A 17,416-nucleotide genomic window follows, 5' to 3' on the forward strand; every position below is an offset into this window, starting at 1 on the left:
AACAAGCAAAGCTTCTCGAGCCTAGTAACCACTTTACTTTTGTAATAGTTTTTTCTTTTAGTATCAATAAATTGATTGATTGATTGATCCAGCTGGTGTTATCAACCACGTTATCAGTGTTTTAGGAAAAGGCCCGCAAAAACAAGCACACAGACTCCCTGCAGACAAGTCAGAATCTGAATTTGCAGAATTATTTGATCTGTCACATGTAAAAGACGAGTTTGTTCGTAAACGCTTTATAAAATTAGCTTACAGGTTTTGCGATATTTTTGCTACTTACAAGTCGCATCTTAGGGCCTGTGAGGATGTTAAACACAGCCATCTCTGGGCGATTTTCAGCGATTTTGCTCAAATACGTTCGGCTTTGAAGAGGAAGAAGAAATATAAAAAGTTGGAGAACAAAACGACTTTTTTAACTACAGAGAGAGAGAGAAAGAATAAACTTCTGTAACTACTTTACTTTTGTACTGTAAAATAGAGCTATGCTTATTTGAACTGTCCATGGAGCTTAAATGTAAACTGCAGAGTCTTGGGTTAAATGGCAGGATGATTGTCCAAAATACAGATGCCATTAATTATCTAGTAAGTTCATTACTATGAAAATGGCACAGTGCAAAGTCGAAAAATCTTCAAATAAGCATTTTGTACCATTACTGTATGGTACATTTCTATTTCTTGGTAAAGAGGTTGTGTAATACAGTCAGAATGAAGTATAGCCTAGTGCAGGCCTATCCTTGAATACTGGGTAGACACTTGCATACAAATCCTTGAATTTCAGGCCGTGCCCCAATATGTAGGCATGGTCCTCATACCTTGGGGTACTGTGCCCTGCACCAAGGGCAGGTTATAACACCAAAATGAGTTAATATCAATATATAACATGTAATTTGCTTTCAAACAGATTGTTATGGGGGTAGTATGGGTTAAAATATAGCAACTCATATAACTGGCTTTTGTATAAAGTGAATTTATAGTGAACACTCAATGCCTTTTTGTATGCTGTTTACAAATATGATAATTGCATCTACTGCAAATTCAGATTTAGTCACTTTTAGCTCTTAAAAATGGTAAATTTTCAAAAAATTATGACAGTTGATATAACTGACTTACCAATAAAGCTAACATACCACTTGATACCTTTTGTTATGTTTTTTATGAATATAATAATCACTTTTACCGCAAATAAAAATTTAAGCACTTTTTAAGCTCTTAAAAATGACAAATTTTCAATTAAAGTACAAGTTATCCACCATTTCTGACAAAATAATAGTACATTTTCTCTGTGCTGCTTTTGTCAAAATAATGCTACATTTTCTCAGTGCTAAAATTATTTATAATAAGGTTGGGTTAGGTTAAAAAGTGCTTAAAACCTAATTTACAGTAGAACCTATTATTATATTTGTAAAGAGAATAAAAAAAGGTATTGAGTGGTATATCCACTTCATACAAAAGCCAGTTATATGGTTTGCTATAAATTTCCCATAGTATGCCCTTGCTGCAGGGCTTGGTGCCTTATTGTACAATCTCCATACCCATACATTAGGGAATGCCTGGGCTTTGGAGCACCATTGCTGGAAAAATTTATGATTTGTGAGTGGCAGGGTAGTGTAGCTTTAAAATACACTGTTAGTAAGAGTAAACTTATGCATACAAACACAAAAGTCAATGTCAATTCTTATAAACACATACTACCAGGCTGTTCCAAATGAAAGATTATCTCAAAATAGTGGTATGAAGTTCTTTGTAAAAGGAACATGCTGATATGACTGTAACTGACTATAGTAAGATTGGGTGCTACTGGAATATGGTGAGGAGATGGGCATCCCAAGGGAAGGGGTGTGCTATACCCTTTCCTCCAAGAAGGTCTTTTGGTAAAAAATATGGTAAATTTTGACTGGTATGGTGAAGCCATGCCAGTCAAAACATGATAAATTCTCATGAACTTGATGATTTTTAGGGAATCTACAAGATTATTGCTGAGGGAATTTATCAGAATTTTGCTCAGGTATAGCTTCAACCCATTCTGCTACAACTTTGAAAACTTTGGCATCTGAGAGTTCTTGTAATAGGCCAACTGGTAATTTTCTTGTTTAACCAGGCTTCTTTTAGTATAGCTTCTGACAGTGCAGTTATGCTGTAACTGTTCAAGATTATTATTGGAAAGACCAAAAAGTCAGTGGCATGGACATTTCTTGGCAAACTTATTATGAAAAAGATTCTGCTGTGATAGTTGTTGATTCAGAGAATTACCACTGCAAAGTTTGTTTTCAGCAAGCAGACAAGGAGAAGCTACTGAAGTGTATTTACAAGGGACTAGTTGGATACAAGAGGGGAGTTAGCACTGGAAATCTCTAAACCCATCTAAAGGCTGTCCATGAATCTGATGCAGAAGTTCAGAAGTTGCTTAAGGTTACAGATAAAGCAGTTGGTACAAACAAAGGGAAATCTGAAAATATCAAGTCATTTTGGGACACTCCCAGATGAAATGTAAGCATGAGGAAAGAAGCAAAAAGTATCATTGGATGTGACATTGCACTCCTTTGTGGTATTGACAGTTTACCATTTGGAGTTGTGAATGGGTCAAGATTTGAAGATTACTGTGTGAACATATTATTGAAGCTAATGCAGGTGACCTATCTAGTGACAGAAACACTGCAACAAATTGTCTACAGGACATTTACACCAAGTTTCACAGCCATTAAGGAGCTGCTTGCTAAAGAATCTGAACTAGTGAAAGACACAGCTACTGTTGCTCTTGATGTTTGGACTGACTCATAACGTCACCTTAGTTACCAGTGCCACCACCTCCATGACTGATTCCCATGCCACTGGAAATATCTGCAAAGACTACCATGCTACTTTGAAGCTATTGGATATCACAGGAAAAAACTTGGCAATGGTACATGACAGAGGATCAAATCTTGTGAAAGCTTGCTCTTCCTGAACCATTTAGACTCCAAGTCTCAAGACTGTATTGCTCATGGACTCCACAACCTCATCACAGTTGATGGAGTATCTCAAGTATTTGAGGTTGGAGAGGTGGTGAAAAAGGCAAGATTGATTGTCAAGGCCCTCACATACAAAAGTGCAGGTCTTACAAAGGAGATTGACTTTGAACATTCAGAAAACTTAGTTCCAGTAATAAAAACTTAAAACAAATGTATTTGTTATTTCACATTTATTGTCAAAAATAATTTGTTTTAAATTTCTAATATTTTTTTGTTCATTTTGATAGTAATGTGGGGCCTAATTGCTCAAATTGCCCTTATATTGCATTATAAAAACTTCTCAGTTAATAAGGTTAATAGTCCCATATCTTGATTATAACCAAAACAGACTAACAAAGACCCCACCACCCAATGAGTGGTTTGATTCTTTGATCAAAAGCATTCAACTAAGTTAAAAAAGGGGAGCCAGCATTTTTCATTTCAGAAAATCCCTTTTCCTTTGCCCTTTCAGTTTTCCTGTTTCAGAAAATCCCCCCACACACAGAACTGCATAGCCAAAGAGGAAGTACATCCTCCAAAGTTTAAATGACAATGAGATGCAAGATAAAAAAGGGCATTACCTGCTATTTATTATATCACAGGAGTTTAATATTACTTTTTAGTTTCATAAGAACAGTGTAGACTATAAATATCCCCAGAAATTAAGAGGGATTATATGTGAATTTCCCTTCTAATGGACATAAAACTATCCTGGTTGTAATTTTCAAGGGGTGGGACACCTAGACCCTAAAAAAAGAATTAAACATGCTTGCAAAAATTAAGGATAAATAAAATTTTAAATATATTTAAAATAGATTAAAACTAAAAAATACCTATTTTGGTAATTTCTATGAAATATCCCCTTTTTAATCTTTTTGAAATAAACTCCCCCCCCCCTCTCTATTTTAAACCACTTTTTTATATTTGGAAACAGAGGTTTATTTTGGTTAATGTTTAACATCTGGACATTGCCTGGAAGTCCAACCAAACAGTTCTAAAAGAGGTAAATTTATTCCATGATAGTATTTGTTAAATCTGTGAAACAACATTTTCAATTTGAATAGTAGAATAAATAAAGGCAACTTGGCCTAGTCTTAAGTGTTTAAATAAATTGTCAATCTTTGTTAGATTAAAAAAGTGAAGCAATTTATTGCATTATTTTTGGGAAATAGTATTCCATTTAAGTAGAAAATAGAGACTACACAACTTGTTAGCTTTGATATCTTTTTTTTATTCCTTTAATTTTACTTATGGTATGAGGGTTGCCTGAAAAGTAGCAGTTTATGTTGCATTATTTGAAAAACAGTTGCTAATTATTTTGCTTGTTGTGTTTTTTTTTATTATTGAATTAATTGAATGTCACTGAATATTGAGTCTTACAAGTATTAAAAAAAAATTGGCTTTTTGCTGTTCAATATTTTGGCAACCAGAAGTTTGTTAGAAATTAAAATTGAAATGTTCTGTTTTTAAACTATCATGGCCTCAATTCCATAAATAAACAGAAGGATGAAAAAAATCATGTTCCTGGACTCTAGTTTCAACTTCATTCTGATTATGAAGGTTTTACTTTTCTAGTTCACTAATTTTTTGGAAAAACAAAGCTATTGTGATTTGATTTTTAGAACCATCTTTGTTTTAAAATATCACAAGAAATTGTTGTTATGTTCCTAATGATCTTTATTACTGAATGAGCTTAGTCTTGACTCTCAAATGTATTAAGATAAAAATGGCTTTACAGAGCTTGAAAGGTATCATTATAGCTTCTGTATTTCTAGCAACTTGGTACTTCCACTCAACTCTGTAAAACTAGAGTGCCATTTAGTACAGTCAATCTAAATTAATTTTAAGGGTTACCTCAAACCAATAGCAACAATTTTGATTTTGGCATCATTGCAACTGGAATTTTTTTTTCAATATGTAAAATTAGTTGAGTGTAAATTGATTTTTCTGTCTTCTACTAAAATTATGACTGAAAAAAAAGTTGTACTTCTAAAAAGTTGGTGAAAAAAAATATGGTGCATATATTATTAATATGGACTAAGTTCTGTGCTTTTACCATCCCTGAGTTGTTCCCCCCCCCACACACACAAGCGCAGTACGTTCCATGAAGTCAGATCTATGAGAGAAAATTTACACTTTTTATGCCAAAATGCTCGGGAAAAGCTGTGTTCTTGTATCTTACATATCATACTGAGTGAGAGGCATAAGTCTTTTTCAGGATTGTATAAAAAATGATGTCATTTTCACTTTTTGTTGGATTTTGTCTATCATCCATCCTAGAACTAAAATCGATAACCATAGAACTAAGGAATGATAAAGATCTTTGGTTTGACTCATGATGGACAATGTCAACTAGACTTGTAGGTAAAAAGGGGGAACTGAATTTGCTTGGACTCACAGGTAAACAATCAGAACACTTTGTGATCAATTTTTGCATCTAGTTAATTTTTAGTTACATTTAACCATGACTGTGTATCTGCATATGGTCAAAAATCTTCCAAATTTTTGATTGATACATTGAATTTGCTGAAGTTTTGCCCCTCCTATTTTGAGGTTTGAGAGAAAACACTGCCATTTATTATGGAATCAAACTGCAAAGAATTACTTCTGATAGTCTGTTTCAACATGTGGTGGACAATGTTGATCTACCTTTCATGGCATGGGTGGAATTGTTGCTGTAACCCCAGGGCTGAAGTCGCCTTAAAAAGTATGCTTAGGCAGGAGGTTAACAGTGAGGAAATAAACATAACTGGAAGAAACTCAATTTTCCAGAGAAAGTGAAATCATTCTGTTCTTTCAATAATGTATTATGATCTTCTTCATCCATGATTAAAGAAAGATAAGACTTCAAACTTGCACTGTCTTTGGCTTACATCATGGCATCTCGAAAAACCTTGGCCAGGTTGAAGTGGAACAATGCAATCAGTCCCTGATGAGTTTTGTTGGTGCCATTAGGATCTGTAATGAATGGATCTGGACTGAAAGAAATCTTTCAATTAATGTATGATTCCAGTACAGTTCTTCATCTTCCTCATCTTCTAAGTAATAAGGCTATTTCTTGAGTCCTATAAGCCCATACCATTGTAGACATGGTACTTTACTGGATTCTGAAAAAAATTGTATATGAGGATTCAGGTATAGAACTTGAATTGAATACAGAAATTACATTGAATACAATTGAGCTTATTGAAATCAAAAGATCTTATATGAGAAAGTGTTGCATGGACAAGCTTCTCTATCAACTCTTAAATCAGAGTGAAGTCAAGAGACTTGAATGGGAATACTATGGATGGAGTTCATGGACATGGTTGCCATTCTTCTAAATTTCTTCATAGCTAAGCATATAGGTTAATGGAAACTTCATTTGCAAACAGTTTCCGACATTCTCTCTTACCTTGCAGCTGGTGGTCATAACAACTACACGAAGTCGGCAAGACTGTACCTACAGCAGATGATCAGACTTGAACATATAACCCCAACACTTTTCCAGACTTTCGAAAAGGCTTGCATGTTGTGAAAAGATCATATATATTTTGAGCTGGTGTATCTACAGATTTGGTCATAGAACAAGGATTGATGAGCAGTCTGAAAACAGAAACCAGATTGAATAGAGGTAGAGGAATGAAGAAATTACGGAGACTTCAGTAGGTTTTGGGACGTCCAGCTTATGCTCACATAAATTTCTGATGCAAGAACTGATGGATGTTTTGTATGACACAAGCAACCAACACAGAGTCATGTATTTCAGGGCAGCACAGGGACTGCAAAGACGCTTTTCACAGTATCCAAAAGACTGAATAAGGACAAACAATCTTCACTTAAATATGAACTTTGCTCCTATCATGCATTGTTTTTGATGATTCTGGCATGCTCTAAAAGCCAATCAGAGCCAGCGAAAAATCAAGCAGCTTTCAGACATTGATGCTATTGGGGTAAAATTTAGTCTGACATGCACCTACGTCTTACTCAGGGGCTCTTTGCTTCATAGGATGCCCTGGGCAAGGAAAGAAACATATTTGGAGATCTTAGAGTTATGCTTGAACTACAATTTATCCAAATATCTGGACGCCATTATTGTCTTTGATAGCTATGACATAGCTGCCTTGACAAAAGATGATCCATCTTAAGCAAAGCTGTATCACTTGACAGTAAGTACTGTTTAGCCAAGAAATGACACTGAACACCAAAAAAGAAAAATTTATTTCATGCCAAAAGAATAAAGCTTGTTTCGTGAATAGGCTATAATATCTGATTATTTATGAGGCAAATGCCTGAGAACCATTCAAGATAAAGCTGATGCTGACTTGCATATTGTACTTGCAGTGGTTGAGTGTTTGGGGACTATAGACACTGTATTTATTGGTGATGGTACCAGCTTGTTGGTTCTGTTACTTTTTCATCCTAAGCACCATCAGTCTACTTGAAAACTGAGCCTAAGGCAACCAGTTCAGGTAAAATTTGGAGCATCAAAGCTATTGTTAAGAAGATTGGGAAGGAAAATTTGCAAACTGTTTCCTCTTGATTGTGCAATTCTTAGCTTGAACACAACTTCCCTTTTACTTGGACCTGGCAAAGTGATTCACTTAACCAATTAAGAGACAAAGAGTATTTAGGAAATATATTTCAAATTTTTCTTGAATCGACGCTTCGAAAAAAAGAGATTAAAGCAGCAGAAGAGGTTGTACTTTTTACTTTAAACGTGTCAAATCTACTGACCATCTTGACAGTTACCAACACTGAGTCTTTCAGCAGAAACTAGCAACATCTATAACTCCCGTCTATCCCAAAGAGCTACTCCCTACTTCAGCATCAGTGAAACTCCGCAGTTTCCAAGCGTATCTTAAAGTATAAGATTGGATTGGGCTTCTGAGCCCTGTCGTTGATCCTGAGAATTGGGGATTGAGACTCCAGAATGGCATTAAATTAACATGGACGACACTTTTCTGCAGTAGCGGTCAAACTTTTTTCTGTATAAATTTAACTTCACTTAGTGTTACTCTCAGACCTATTTCGACGCTTGATCTAGATGCAGGGGGGGGGGGGGATCGCTGAAAATGAACGTTTCAAACAAAATTAAAGTACATGTTTGTGATCTACATACCAGATTTACCTGTTACCCACTTTTTATGCGTGCAAATTAAGTTGTTTTAAAGAGCTGTCATTTTAAAAGAAAAGGCATAAAGCAATTGTCCCATTTGGCTGATTTTTATATGTTTTAGATAAAAAAAAATCTGGTCAAAATGGTACCAAAATCAAAACTTTTGCAATTTGTTGGAGGCTAAACCTTAGATTGACTGTATAATATCCAACTATTGTTAAAAGTTTTTTAAGCAGTAGTATCTCTTCAGACATCGTACTATGGACTTGCCCGAAACTCCAAATATGGTTGAAGTCATCACCCTTTCTGAGGCTTCTGTTGTCAAAGTTGGTAAGTTTTCCAATTACATTTTTTTTGAAACAGAATAAAAAGAAAGCTAATTTACATTAGTAAAAAAAGCAAAAAACTAAAACCTGCCACTTTACATATACCTGCATCTGACACCAAAGAGTTGAGGGTATATAAAAGTAGTTGGTTAGTGGCTTAAAACAGATTTTAGGGTTAAAGAATTTTCTTTCTGTTCTTCCCGTGTGCCTTAATGATAGAAAAGGAAACACTCACTCACTGCTAAGAAAACGTCTACTCACTGCTACCATCCCTAATGGTAAACGTCTAAAGCTTGCTGCGTCATTAGTTCTTCACTAAAAACTATATGTGTCTTGAAATGTCATGGAAAGAACTAATTAAATTAAACTGAACATTTGATATTTAATGACAATGATTGCAGAAAACTCATCAGTTCAAGATTTTATTTCACTTTATTTTTATTTTCAATGTCTTAATAAGAACAAAAAGAGTATATTTTTAATATATTTCCTTTTCAGTAAAGCGCAATAATGCAGTAGGCTTTACAATTCTACAGTTAAGGAAGGGGGCAATAGCAAAGCTCTTTTTTGTTGTGAAAACTATGTGTGGCTTCAACATCCTTGGAAAAACTAGAAAACTTGAACTGAATATTTGATATATATTTATTATCGCTGAAGATTTATCGATTCAAGATTGTATTCTACTTTTATTTTTGTTTTCAATGTTGTAATAAATACAAAAGAAAACATTTGTACTGCAATTGGTTTTCAATATTTACTTATTACTTTTTGCTTCAATTCTTGTTGGATATACAGGAGTATCCAAGGGTGTTGACAGTAGATAGAAGTGAGCCAAACAACTATACTATTTAGCTGTTGCTCTTTCTAAATCCAAAAACTGTGAAAGAAATTTGTATCTAAAACGACAGTTTGTTGGAAAAAAACATATCCGTCACCATAAGTGAAGTGTCAAATATAATATCCCAAATTTTTTCCTAAAACTGACTAACTAGTCTGTGAAGATTTCCTAGGGCTTTGATACGCATAAAATTGTGATTTCCACTGACAAAACGCCTCCTGGCCAACATGTGCGTAGATACAATGCTCCAACTATCGACGAAGTGGCAATCGTTATGGTCGGTGATCAGTTTTTACCTCGAGATATTATTCTTCATAAGCGAAACGCTCACTTGTTAAGAATTGCTGAAACTCATCGATGCTATGATGCCCTACAATATCCTATCATTTTTTGGGATGGAGCCGACGGCTATCACTTTAATATTAAATTGATGAATCCAGCCACTAACAAAGAAATAAATAAGAAATGCAGTGCAATGCATTATTATTCCTATAGACTAATGATTCGGCAGGATGAAGAAAATTATATTTTGAAATGCCGTCAATTGTTTCACCAATTCGTCGTTGATATGTATGCTAAAATTGAATCAGAACGTTTGCTATATATCCGCCTGAATCAGACCAAGCTCCGCTCTGAACAATACATTCATTTGCGAGATAGTGCTGCACTGATGATTAGAGAAACACTATCCGCCGTTAATCTGATCAAACTTGGGTAAGGAAAGGGTAGTTAGATGATGACTTATAAAAATAACGCTGCTCTTGCGAAAATGAAATAGTTTGGTGGGAAAAAAGAAAAATCAAATCATTTAGCTTCCTTTTTTCAGATAAAAGGGTGCGATAAACTAAGCCAGTTAAAGAAGGGAAAAGGGGTGCTGTCGATCCTGAAATGGTTCAAGCAGCTCACATTGAAGCGTTATTAAAAACAAAATGCTTAGATCTGTGAAAAAGTTTGGAATACCACAGGGAACTTTAAAGGGAAATGTCACAAAAGCTGAGAAACAGAAAATGGATATTGAACTGTTACCTCTCATTTTTTTTTCCAGTTTACGCCACGAGAAAAATTTTGACAAAAGAACAGAAAAATACCCTTGCCAGGTACTTGGAACTTGTTTGCCATATGCTTTATGGTTTAACACCACTTGAAATGCGGTAATTTGCCTCTAGATACTCTGTTGCAAAAAAATTTGCTTTTTTCGCCAAAGATGTACTGCCAAAATATTTCAAATATTGATGAAACTGAACTCTCAACTGTCCACAAGCCGGGAAAAATTCCTGCAGCAAAAGGACAGAAACGGGTTGGTAAGGTTACTTCTACAGAAAGAGGACAGAATATACTATGCGTGTTTGTGTCAGTGCCATGGATAATAGCGTTTCTCCAATGCTCCTTTTCCCTCGCAAGAAATGCCCTGAAATTCTGCTGAAAGGAGTGACGCCAGGTACCATTGCTCACGGCTCAGAAACGGCTTTGGATTGGATGTGCAATGAACTTTTTCTTGTTTGGATGAACCATTTTATCAGTCATGCAAGACCGAGCAAAGCTAACCCTGTTCTCTAATTCTTGACAATCTCATTAGTCGTTACAGTAGTGACTTGCTTGAGTTAGCGAAAGAGAATGGAGTTGTTATGTTTCCGCACACAACGCATAAGTTTTAACCACTTGACAGGTCAGTTATGTTTCCTTTAAAGGCATTCTACAACAGGGAATCTGTGACTCTTATGACCCAGCACACATGCAAGACGATTTCCATGTACAATGTATGCGAGCTTTGCGAAAAGGCGTATCCCAAAGCCCTGACTCCAGAAAACGTAATAAGTGGTTTTTGTTGCACCGTGATTTTCCCTTTCGATCGCAATTATTTCAAAGATCACGAGTATCTCAGCTCATATGTCTCTGACCGGCCATCTGCTTTAGACCCAGATGTCTTAGTACCTCCATCACCAGTTCCTGGTTCCTGTGAAGATGATGCGGCTAGCCAGTCTACCGACTGTGAAAACGCTACCCAATCTTTATCGGGCTTACCTTCAGATGTAGACCAACTGGCTGACAAAAACTTCTCTGAATTAATTGACATCTCACCATTACCAAAAGGTTCTCCGAGAAAACAAGTTAGACCTGAAGTGAAAAAAAATCTACCGAAATCTTTACTGATACCCCATTAAGGGAAAGAATCCGCCAGGAAGAAGAACAGAAAGCTGCCAGGAAGAAGAAGAAAGAACAGGAAAAGAAGAAGGGGAAGAAAAATGCAAAGAAAGCCAAATTACAAGAAGCAAGCAAGAAACTATTTCTTGAGAGTCCGATCATGTTGTGATAGATCTTGATGATGATAGTGACACCAGTTTGAATCTAGGAGAAGATGAAGAGGACTGGGGAAGCAAGTCAATACAAGTGGGTGACTTTGTCTTAGTTGGTCTTGCGGGTAAAAAGAGTGGCAAGTGTTTCTATGCTGAGAAAATTTTAAAGGAATATCCAGATGAGCTTGGCTTTAAATTCTTGAATTGTGTGGAAATGAGCAAGTTCGTGCTGACTGAAGAAGAATCGTGCGTCTTGAAGTCCGAGGTTGTAACAAGATTAGGAAAACCCTCAATCTCAGGTGGAACTTCAAGACTTACTGAACGTATGAAGTTTGATATGGACCTTTTTTAGTATACGATATGGGTTAAGTGAATTATCCTATACCTAATTCATTTCGTAGCTGCGTGACAAATAACTACCCATATACAACTGTTCTAGCGCTATATTTAGAGCAATAGATTCTTTAATGACCGTTAGGCAAGATGGTGGCGAACGTCAACCAGGTTGGCCCTGGTTAGCCATCTTTGGAGAATATTACTGTGGCTGTATTTTTTGCTGTATCGAAAAAGATTGACTACTGGGAATTTTTTTTCTAGAAACCCCTTAGATAAGCCATCTTTGGAGAAGATGAAGAGGACTGGGGAAGCAGGTCAATACAAGTGGGTGACTTTGTCTTAGTTGGTCTTGCGGGTAAAAAGAGTGGCAAGTGTTTCTATGCTGAGAAAATTTTAAAGGAATATCCAGATGAGCTTGGCTTTAAATTCTTGAATTGTGTGGAAATGAGCAAGTTCGTGCTGACTGAAGAAGAATCGTGCGTCTTGAAGTCCGAGGTTGTAACAAGATTAGGAAAACCCTCAATCTCAGGTGGAACTTCAAGACTTACTGAACGTATGAAGTTTGATATGGACCTTTTTTAGTATACGATATGGGTTAAGTGAATTATCCTATACCTAATTCATTTCGTAGCTGCGTGACAAATAACTACCCATATACAACTGTTCTAGCGCTATATTTAGAGCAATAGATTCTTTAATGACCTTTAGGCAAGATGGTGGCGAACGTCAAACAGGTTGGCCCTGGTTAGCCATCTTTGGAGAATATTACTGTGGCTCTATTTTTTGCTGTATCGAAAAAGATTGACTACTGGGAATTTTTTTTCTAGAAACCCCTTAGATAAGCCTATATTCTACGATTTTCAGAATTATTGTAAATTGAAAAATGTGTTTACAAAAAATAAAGAACGAAAAAAGTGGCGACTGTTGGCTGGTGTCTTCTACTCGAGCTGCCTGTTTACAGCAATTTAATGCCTGTAGGCCGGCTGGTACCTATATTGCTCTTGCTACTCGCTCTCGCTAATTTTGCTCTCACTTTGTTCTATTGAAACAATATTATTATCCACGAGAAAAAACAATTATGCTTTTGTACATGTATCTTTCATCTGTATTTTAAAGTCAACTTGACCAGGGAATTTTGCCATGATAAAATTGAAACAGCAAAAAAGGCAACCGATACAAAATAAAACCATAAAAAGCTCAAAGTTTGTCGAGCTAATTTGCACAAAGCTTGCCCTGTAAAAACTCAACTTCAAGTAAAACCAAGAGGAGAAGAGAAGGAAGAACGAAAGTAGAGTCTTTAAGAGGAAAGATATTTTTTTTTGCTAACGAATAAAGTAAAATAAAAGATGATGAAGAGAATTATTTTTGGTAAAAAGAAAAATAGACTTTAGGAAGGGAAAAATTGTGAGTAGAATGGTTCAATAGGTTAGGGAAGACACAAAAAATCAATTAAGAATCATGATTTGTGTAGAAATGGGGTAAGCTCAGGCTTTGCTAGAAGCCATCTAGACAAAAAAGAAACTTGAAAAAGACCCCAAGTACTAGCAACATTGCCCAGGAAACTAGGAAAGAGAAATTCTCTATAAACTTTCAAACAATAATTAATAGTTTATGCTCAAGTTAACTACAATTAAATTTCGTAATATTAAGTAATGTTGATCTTTCCGCTGTGATTTTCTTTTCTTGATTTTTTAACAACTAGAAGGAGATGAAGAGTCAGTTTGTGATCAGGTTACTTTTCTGGTGGTGGAAACGTTTGAACTGAGCAAAGTTTTTTCAGTTATGGCTAAGCATCCCTCTAAAACCAAACTAGATGCTATTGGCTTGTGTCTTCACACCTATTCAATTTCATTTCTTTTTGGCAGAAAGCACATAACTCTTTCAATTTTGGAAGCTTGTTAGTATTGTGCATGTCCTAGTATTTGTCCTTTAATCTGTGTTTTATTTTAGAAAATTTATCACCAACTGAATGTGAGCAGGTGTTTGACATTCCAGGCCAGTTGCTGTCCCCTAAACTTGAAAGTGCTCCTCTGAATACTTTTCCCAGCTTTTCAGGCCCGTGTAAGCTTGATGCTGACACCCACGAATTGGGAGCTACATGTTCTGATAATGAAGGTACATCTTTAACATTGGTTTTTATTAGAAAAAAATTATATTCAAAAAAAAACCAAGTTATATTATGATGAAAAAAATCAAGGGTAAGTACGATTTAAAGCAAGAAATTTACACTTAAACTGGAGTATTTATTTTATTTTATTCAAAAGTTTTGATGTTTGCTTAACTCGATTCCCCTCTAGTGGGAAATTGTTTGGAAAAGTAATTATTACTATTCAAAAAGCTCATAGCTTAAGACTGTAGTGTATGAAGCAAGTAGAAAATGGGCAATTGTGGTAAGAACTGCTCCTCATTTTCTAAATCCCTTATGAAGGAGATGATCCTTCTCTAACGATTTATTTTTTTTGTATTATTTAATTTTGTAGTAAACATGAAACTTAATTTTTCGTACCGTCAAATTTCTTTGAAAATGTTATACGGAATTATAGGTACACCGACCCCGAAATGATGCAAACAAAATACTGCAAAGATGACAGAGGAGTATCAGCAAATTGTTACATATATATCCCTTGCCTTAAAAGTTGAGCCATAATAGTTTCATAATGTGTACCACAATGCTAAAGTTGGCAACCTCTCGAAATTTTAAATGATGATTTGCGTTAACGAATTTGTGTACGAAAAAACATCGATCTGTTATACTTTGATCAGCTCATCAAGAAATATTGATAAGCATTGAAATGTATTTTTTTTGGTCTTGGATTAAAGGGAAATTCTCAAATATAATAAATATATATGCTATGCAACCATCAGTTTAGTTTTATTGTGAATCTGAAGACTTCGAATGTCAGTTATTTATTTGGGTTAGATAATTTTTCATATTATTAAGGGTCATATGAACTTTAATTACAGTATATTTTGTGTATTTGATTGTTTTAGATGTCTTTTAATTTGTATTTTGTTGCAGCAGTTGAAGGTACCTTAACAAGAGAAACCGGAACATCTAATTCAGAATTAGTGCTGGACCACCAACTACCTCTTGGTATTTCGCAAAGTTTTTCTGCATCCCCCTCTGACTCTCAGGAAAGGGATAGCCGTAACGAAGGTAAATTTTGAGCATACATTGATAATTTGGTTTACAAAATAGGTTCTTTCACAAATTAATTTTTACGTCTCTTCCGCAGGAAAATAAATATAAATATGAATCGGAATAAAGAAAATCTCTAAGTGGAATAGGAACAAATCCTCAGACATGCCAATTTGGGTCTAACTTTTTCCCCTTTTAGTCGCACCACCAAGAATAATAAGGGAATCCAAGTTCTTTATGTCTTTTTGCTTCCACAAACAGAAGAAACTAAGTTAGAAGATTTCTGTAATGTCACGAATAAAACCGAAGGAATTATCATTCATTACAGCCAAATATTTTGGCCATGAACTATGTTAAATATTGGTTTCCTAAAACCGAAGTTTCTCGGAGATAAGTAAATAGCCAAATTAAGACAAAGTTTGGCTATAGTGAGTGAAAGCTTGAGATGGCTAGAACTGGTACTGCGAATAAAGGATGGCAGAATGCCAACGGCTGTCTTTGCCGGTGGCAAACTTTTTTTTACTTGGCGAAATTTCACCTTCTTTTTATTCAAAAGTGATGGTGTTTGCCAGTTACGTAGGGAGTGCGGCAGTGGAACCCCCCCCTCCCCCAATAATATGGTGAAAATATTACTGAGTAACATAAAAACTGTCGCTCGCTATAAGTTTCAACTTCGTTCTTTACTTTGAGAAGATGTTTTTAATCTAATCCATTCTTGTCCTCAGTAAAAAAAAAACAACAAACGGCGGCTACTCTTCCTAATGTGACTACATTAATCTTCAATATATATAAAAATAAGTTGTTTGTGTGTTGTGTGTTGACTGACGTCATGCATGTTTGTCGACTAACGTCATTATAAGGATTGAGCATTATGCCGTCATGAAGTTGTTTGTCGACTCGCGTCATGTTTGTCGACTGACAAAATTACAGACCGGAACACAAATGACCGGAACAAATGACGGGAACACAGAGGGAATATAAATGACGACCGGGACACAGGGAATGTTCTATTAGCAATCATCATCAACAAAGCTCAAGGGCAATCATTAGAATAATGAGGTATAGATCTGAATACGGATTGTTTTTTCCATGGACAACCGGGACACGGAATATAAATGATGACCGGGACACTCAAAGAGAAATTACAGACCGGGGCACCGGGACACAAATGACGACCGGGGCAATCAAAGAGAAATTACAGACTTGGACACAGGGAATATAAATTACGACCGGGACACAGGGACACAACTACAACGGGACGCCGGGGGGCACAGGGGGGATAGATGAATGTCGACGGGGACATAGGGAATGTTCGATTAGAAATCACCATCAACAAAGCTCAAGGGCAATCATTAGAATAATGAGGTATAGATTTGAATACGGATTGTTTTTCCCATGGACAATTATATGCTGCATGTTCAAGAGTTGGCAAACCTGACAATCTATTTATATGCACAGACAATGGTACAGCGAAGAATGTTGTATATTCGCAAGTTTTGCGTAGTTAAATATATATATATATATATATATATATATATATATATATATATATATATATATATATATATATATATATATATATATATATATATATATATATATATTTATATATATATATATATATATATATATATATATATATTTTATATATATATATATATATATATATATATATATATATATATATATATATATATATATATGTATATATTATGAAAAGAGAAATCACCAATGCTAGAGCACAAACACAAAAAAAAAGAAAAAAAAAAAAAAAAAAAAAAAAAAAAAAAAAAAAGAGAGAGACAGAAGGAGAAAAGGAAGACTGTTTTCCTAAATTAGTGATTAATATAGACCAGCACTTGAATGAGGCCTTAACCCTACTCATCCATACAATCACATAGGTCAAACAGCATAGCCACACACAAGCAACCATAAAGAATAATCCATGGACAGGCAGTCATGTCGTCAATAAGTATAAGTCGTCATTTACCGAACAATAGAAAAAATAATATAGACAAATAATTCAGAGGCAACACCCAACATAAGGGCTCATCAGGAGAATACACTGGCCTATATAGGGTTTCGCCACTCTAAATTCTCTACCCAGCACAGTGTTGTGGCTACCACAGAATATCCATGGCATCCCCGCGTCAGGTATCACCCCCAAAATACATGCCTATAAAAAAAACAGCAAATGAGAAAGTCAGAAAAGAAAGCGTGCCGAGGAATCAAAAGAACAGCAAGGAAACAGGCTTGAGGCTGATAGAGAAAGAAAGAACAGAAAGCGTGCCGAGGAATCAAAAGAACAGCAAGGAAACAGGCTTGAGGCTGATAGAGAAAGAAAGAACAGAAAGCGTGCCGAGGAATCAAAAGAACAGCAAGGAAACGGGCTTGAGGC

At 35.4% G+C, this 17,416-nt stretch overlaps 1 protein-coding gene across 7 annotated transcripts in view; it reads left to right on the forward strand.

Annotated features, from left to right (window-relative positions):
• Positions 1-378: 378 nt before the first annotated feature.
• LOC136035209 (zinc finger protein ZFP2-like) overlaps positions 379-17,416 on the forward strand; it is a 227,318-nt gene continuing 210,280 nt past the window's right edge. For 3 of the 7 annotated variants that reach the window (XR_010619361.1, XM_065716816.1, XM_065716820.1), the window contains exons 1-4: positions 379-447; positions 8,336-8,415; positions 13,830-13,994; positions 14,899-15,036. Coding sequence is in view for 6 of the 7 variants with exons in the window: in XM_065716816.1 (XP_065572888.1) it covers positions 8,346-8,415; positions 13,830-13,994; positions 14,899-15,036 (373 nt within the window). In the remaining variant the exon portion in view is untranslated. Of the gene's footprint in view, positions 583-8,206; positions 8,416-13,829; positions 13,995-14,898; positions 15,037-17,416 lie in introns of all 7 variants that reach the window. The other 4 variants (XM_065716819.1, XM_065716822.1, XM_065716817.1 and 1 more) reach the window with 3 other exon arrangements.

This window comes from Artemia franciscana, chromosome 14 (assembly GCF_032884065.1).
Source record: "Artemia franciscana chromosome 14, ASM3288406v1, whole genome shotgun sequence".
Lineage (NCBI taxonomy): Eukaryota > Metazoa > Arthropoda > Branchiopoda > Anostraca > Artemiidae > Artemia > Artemia franciscana.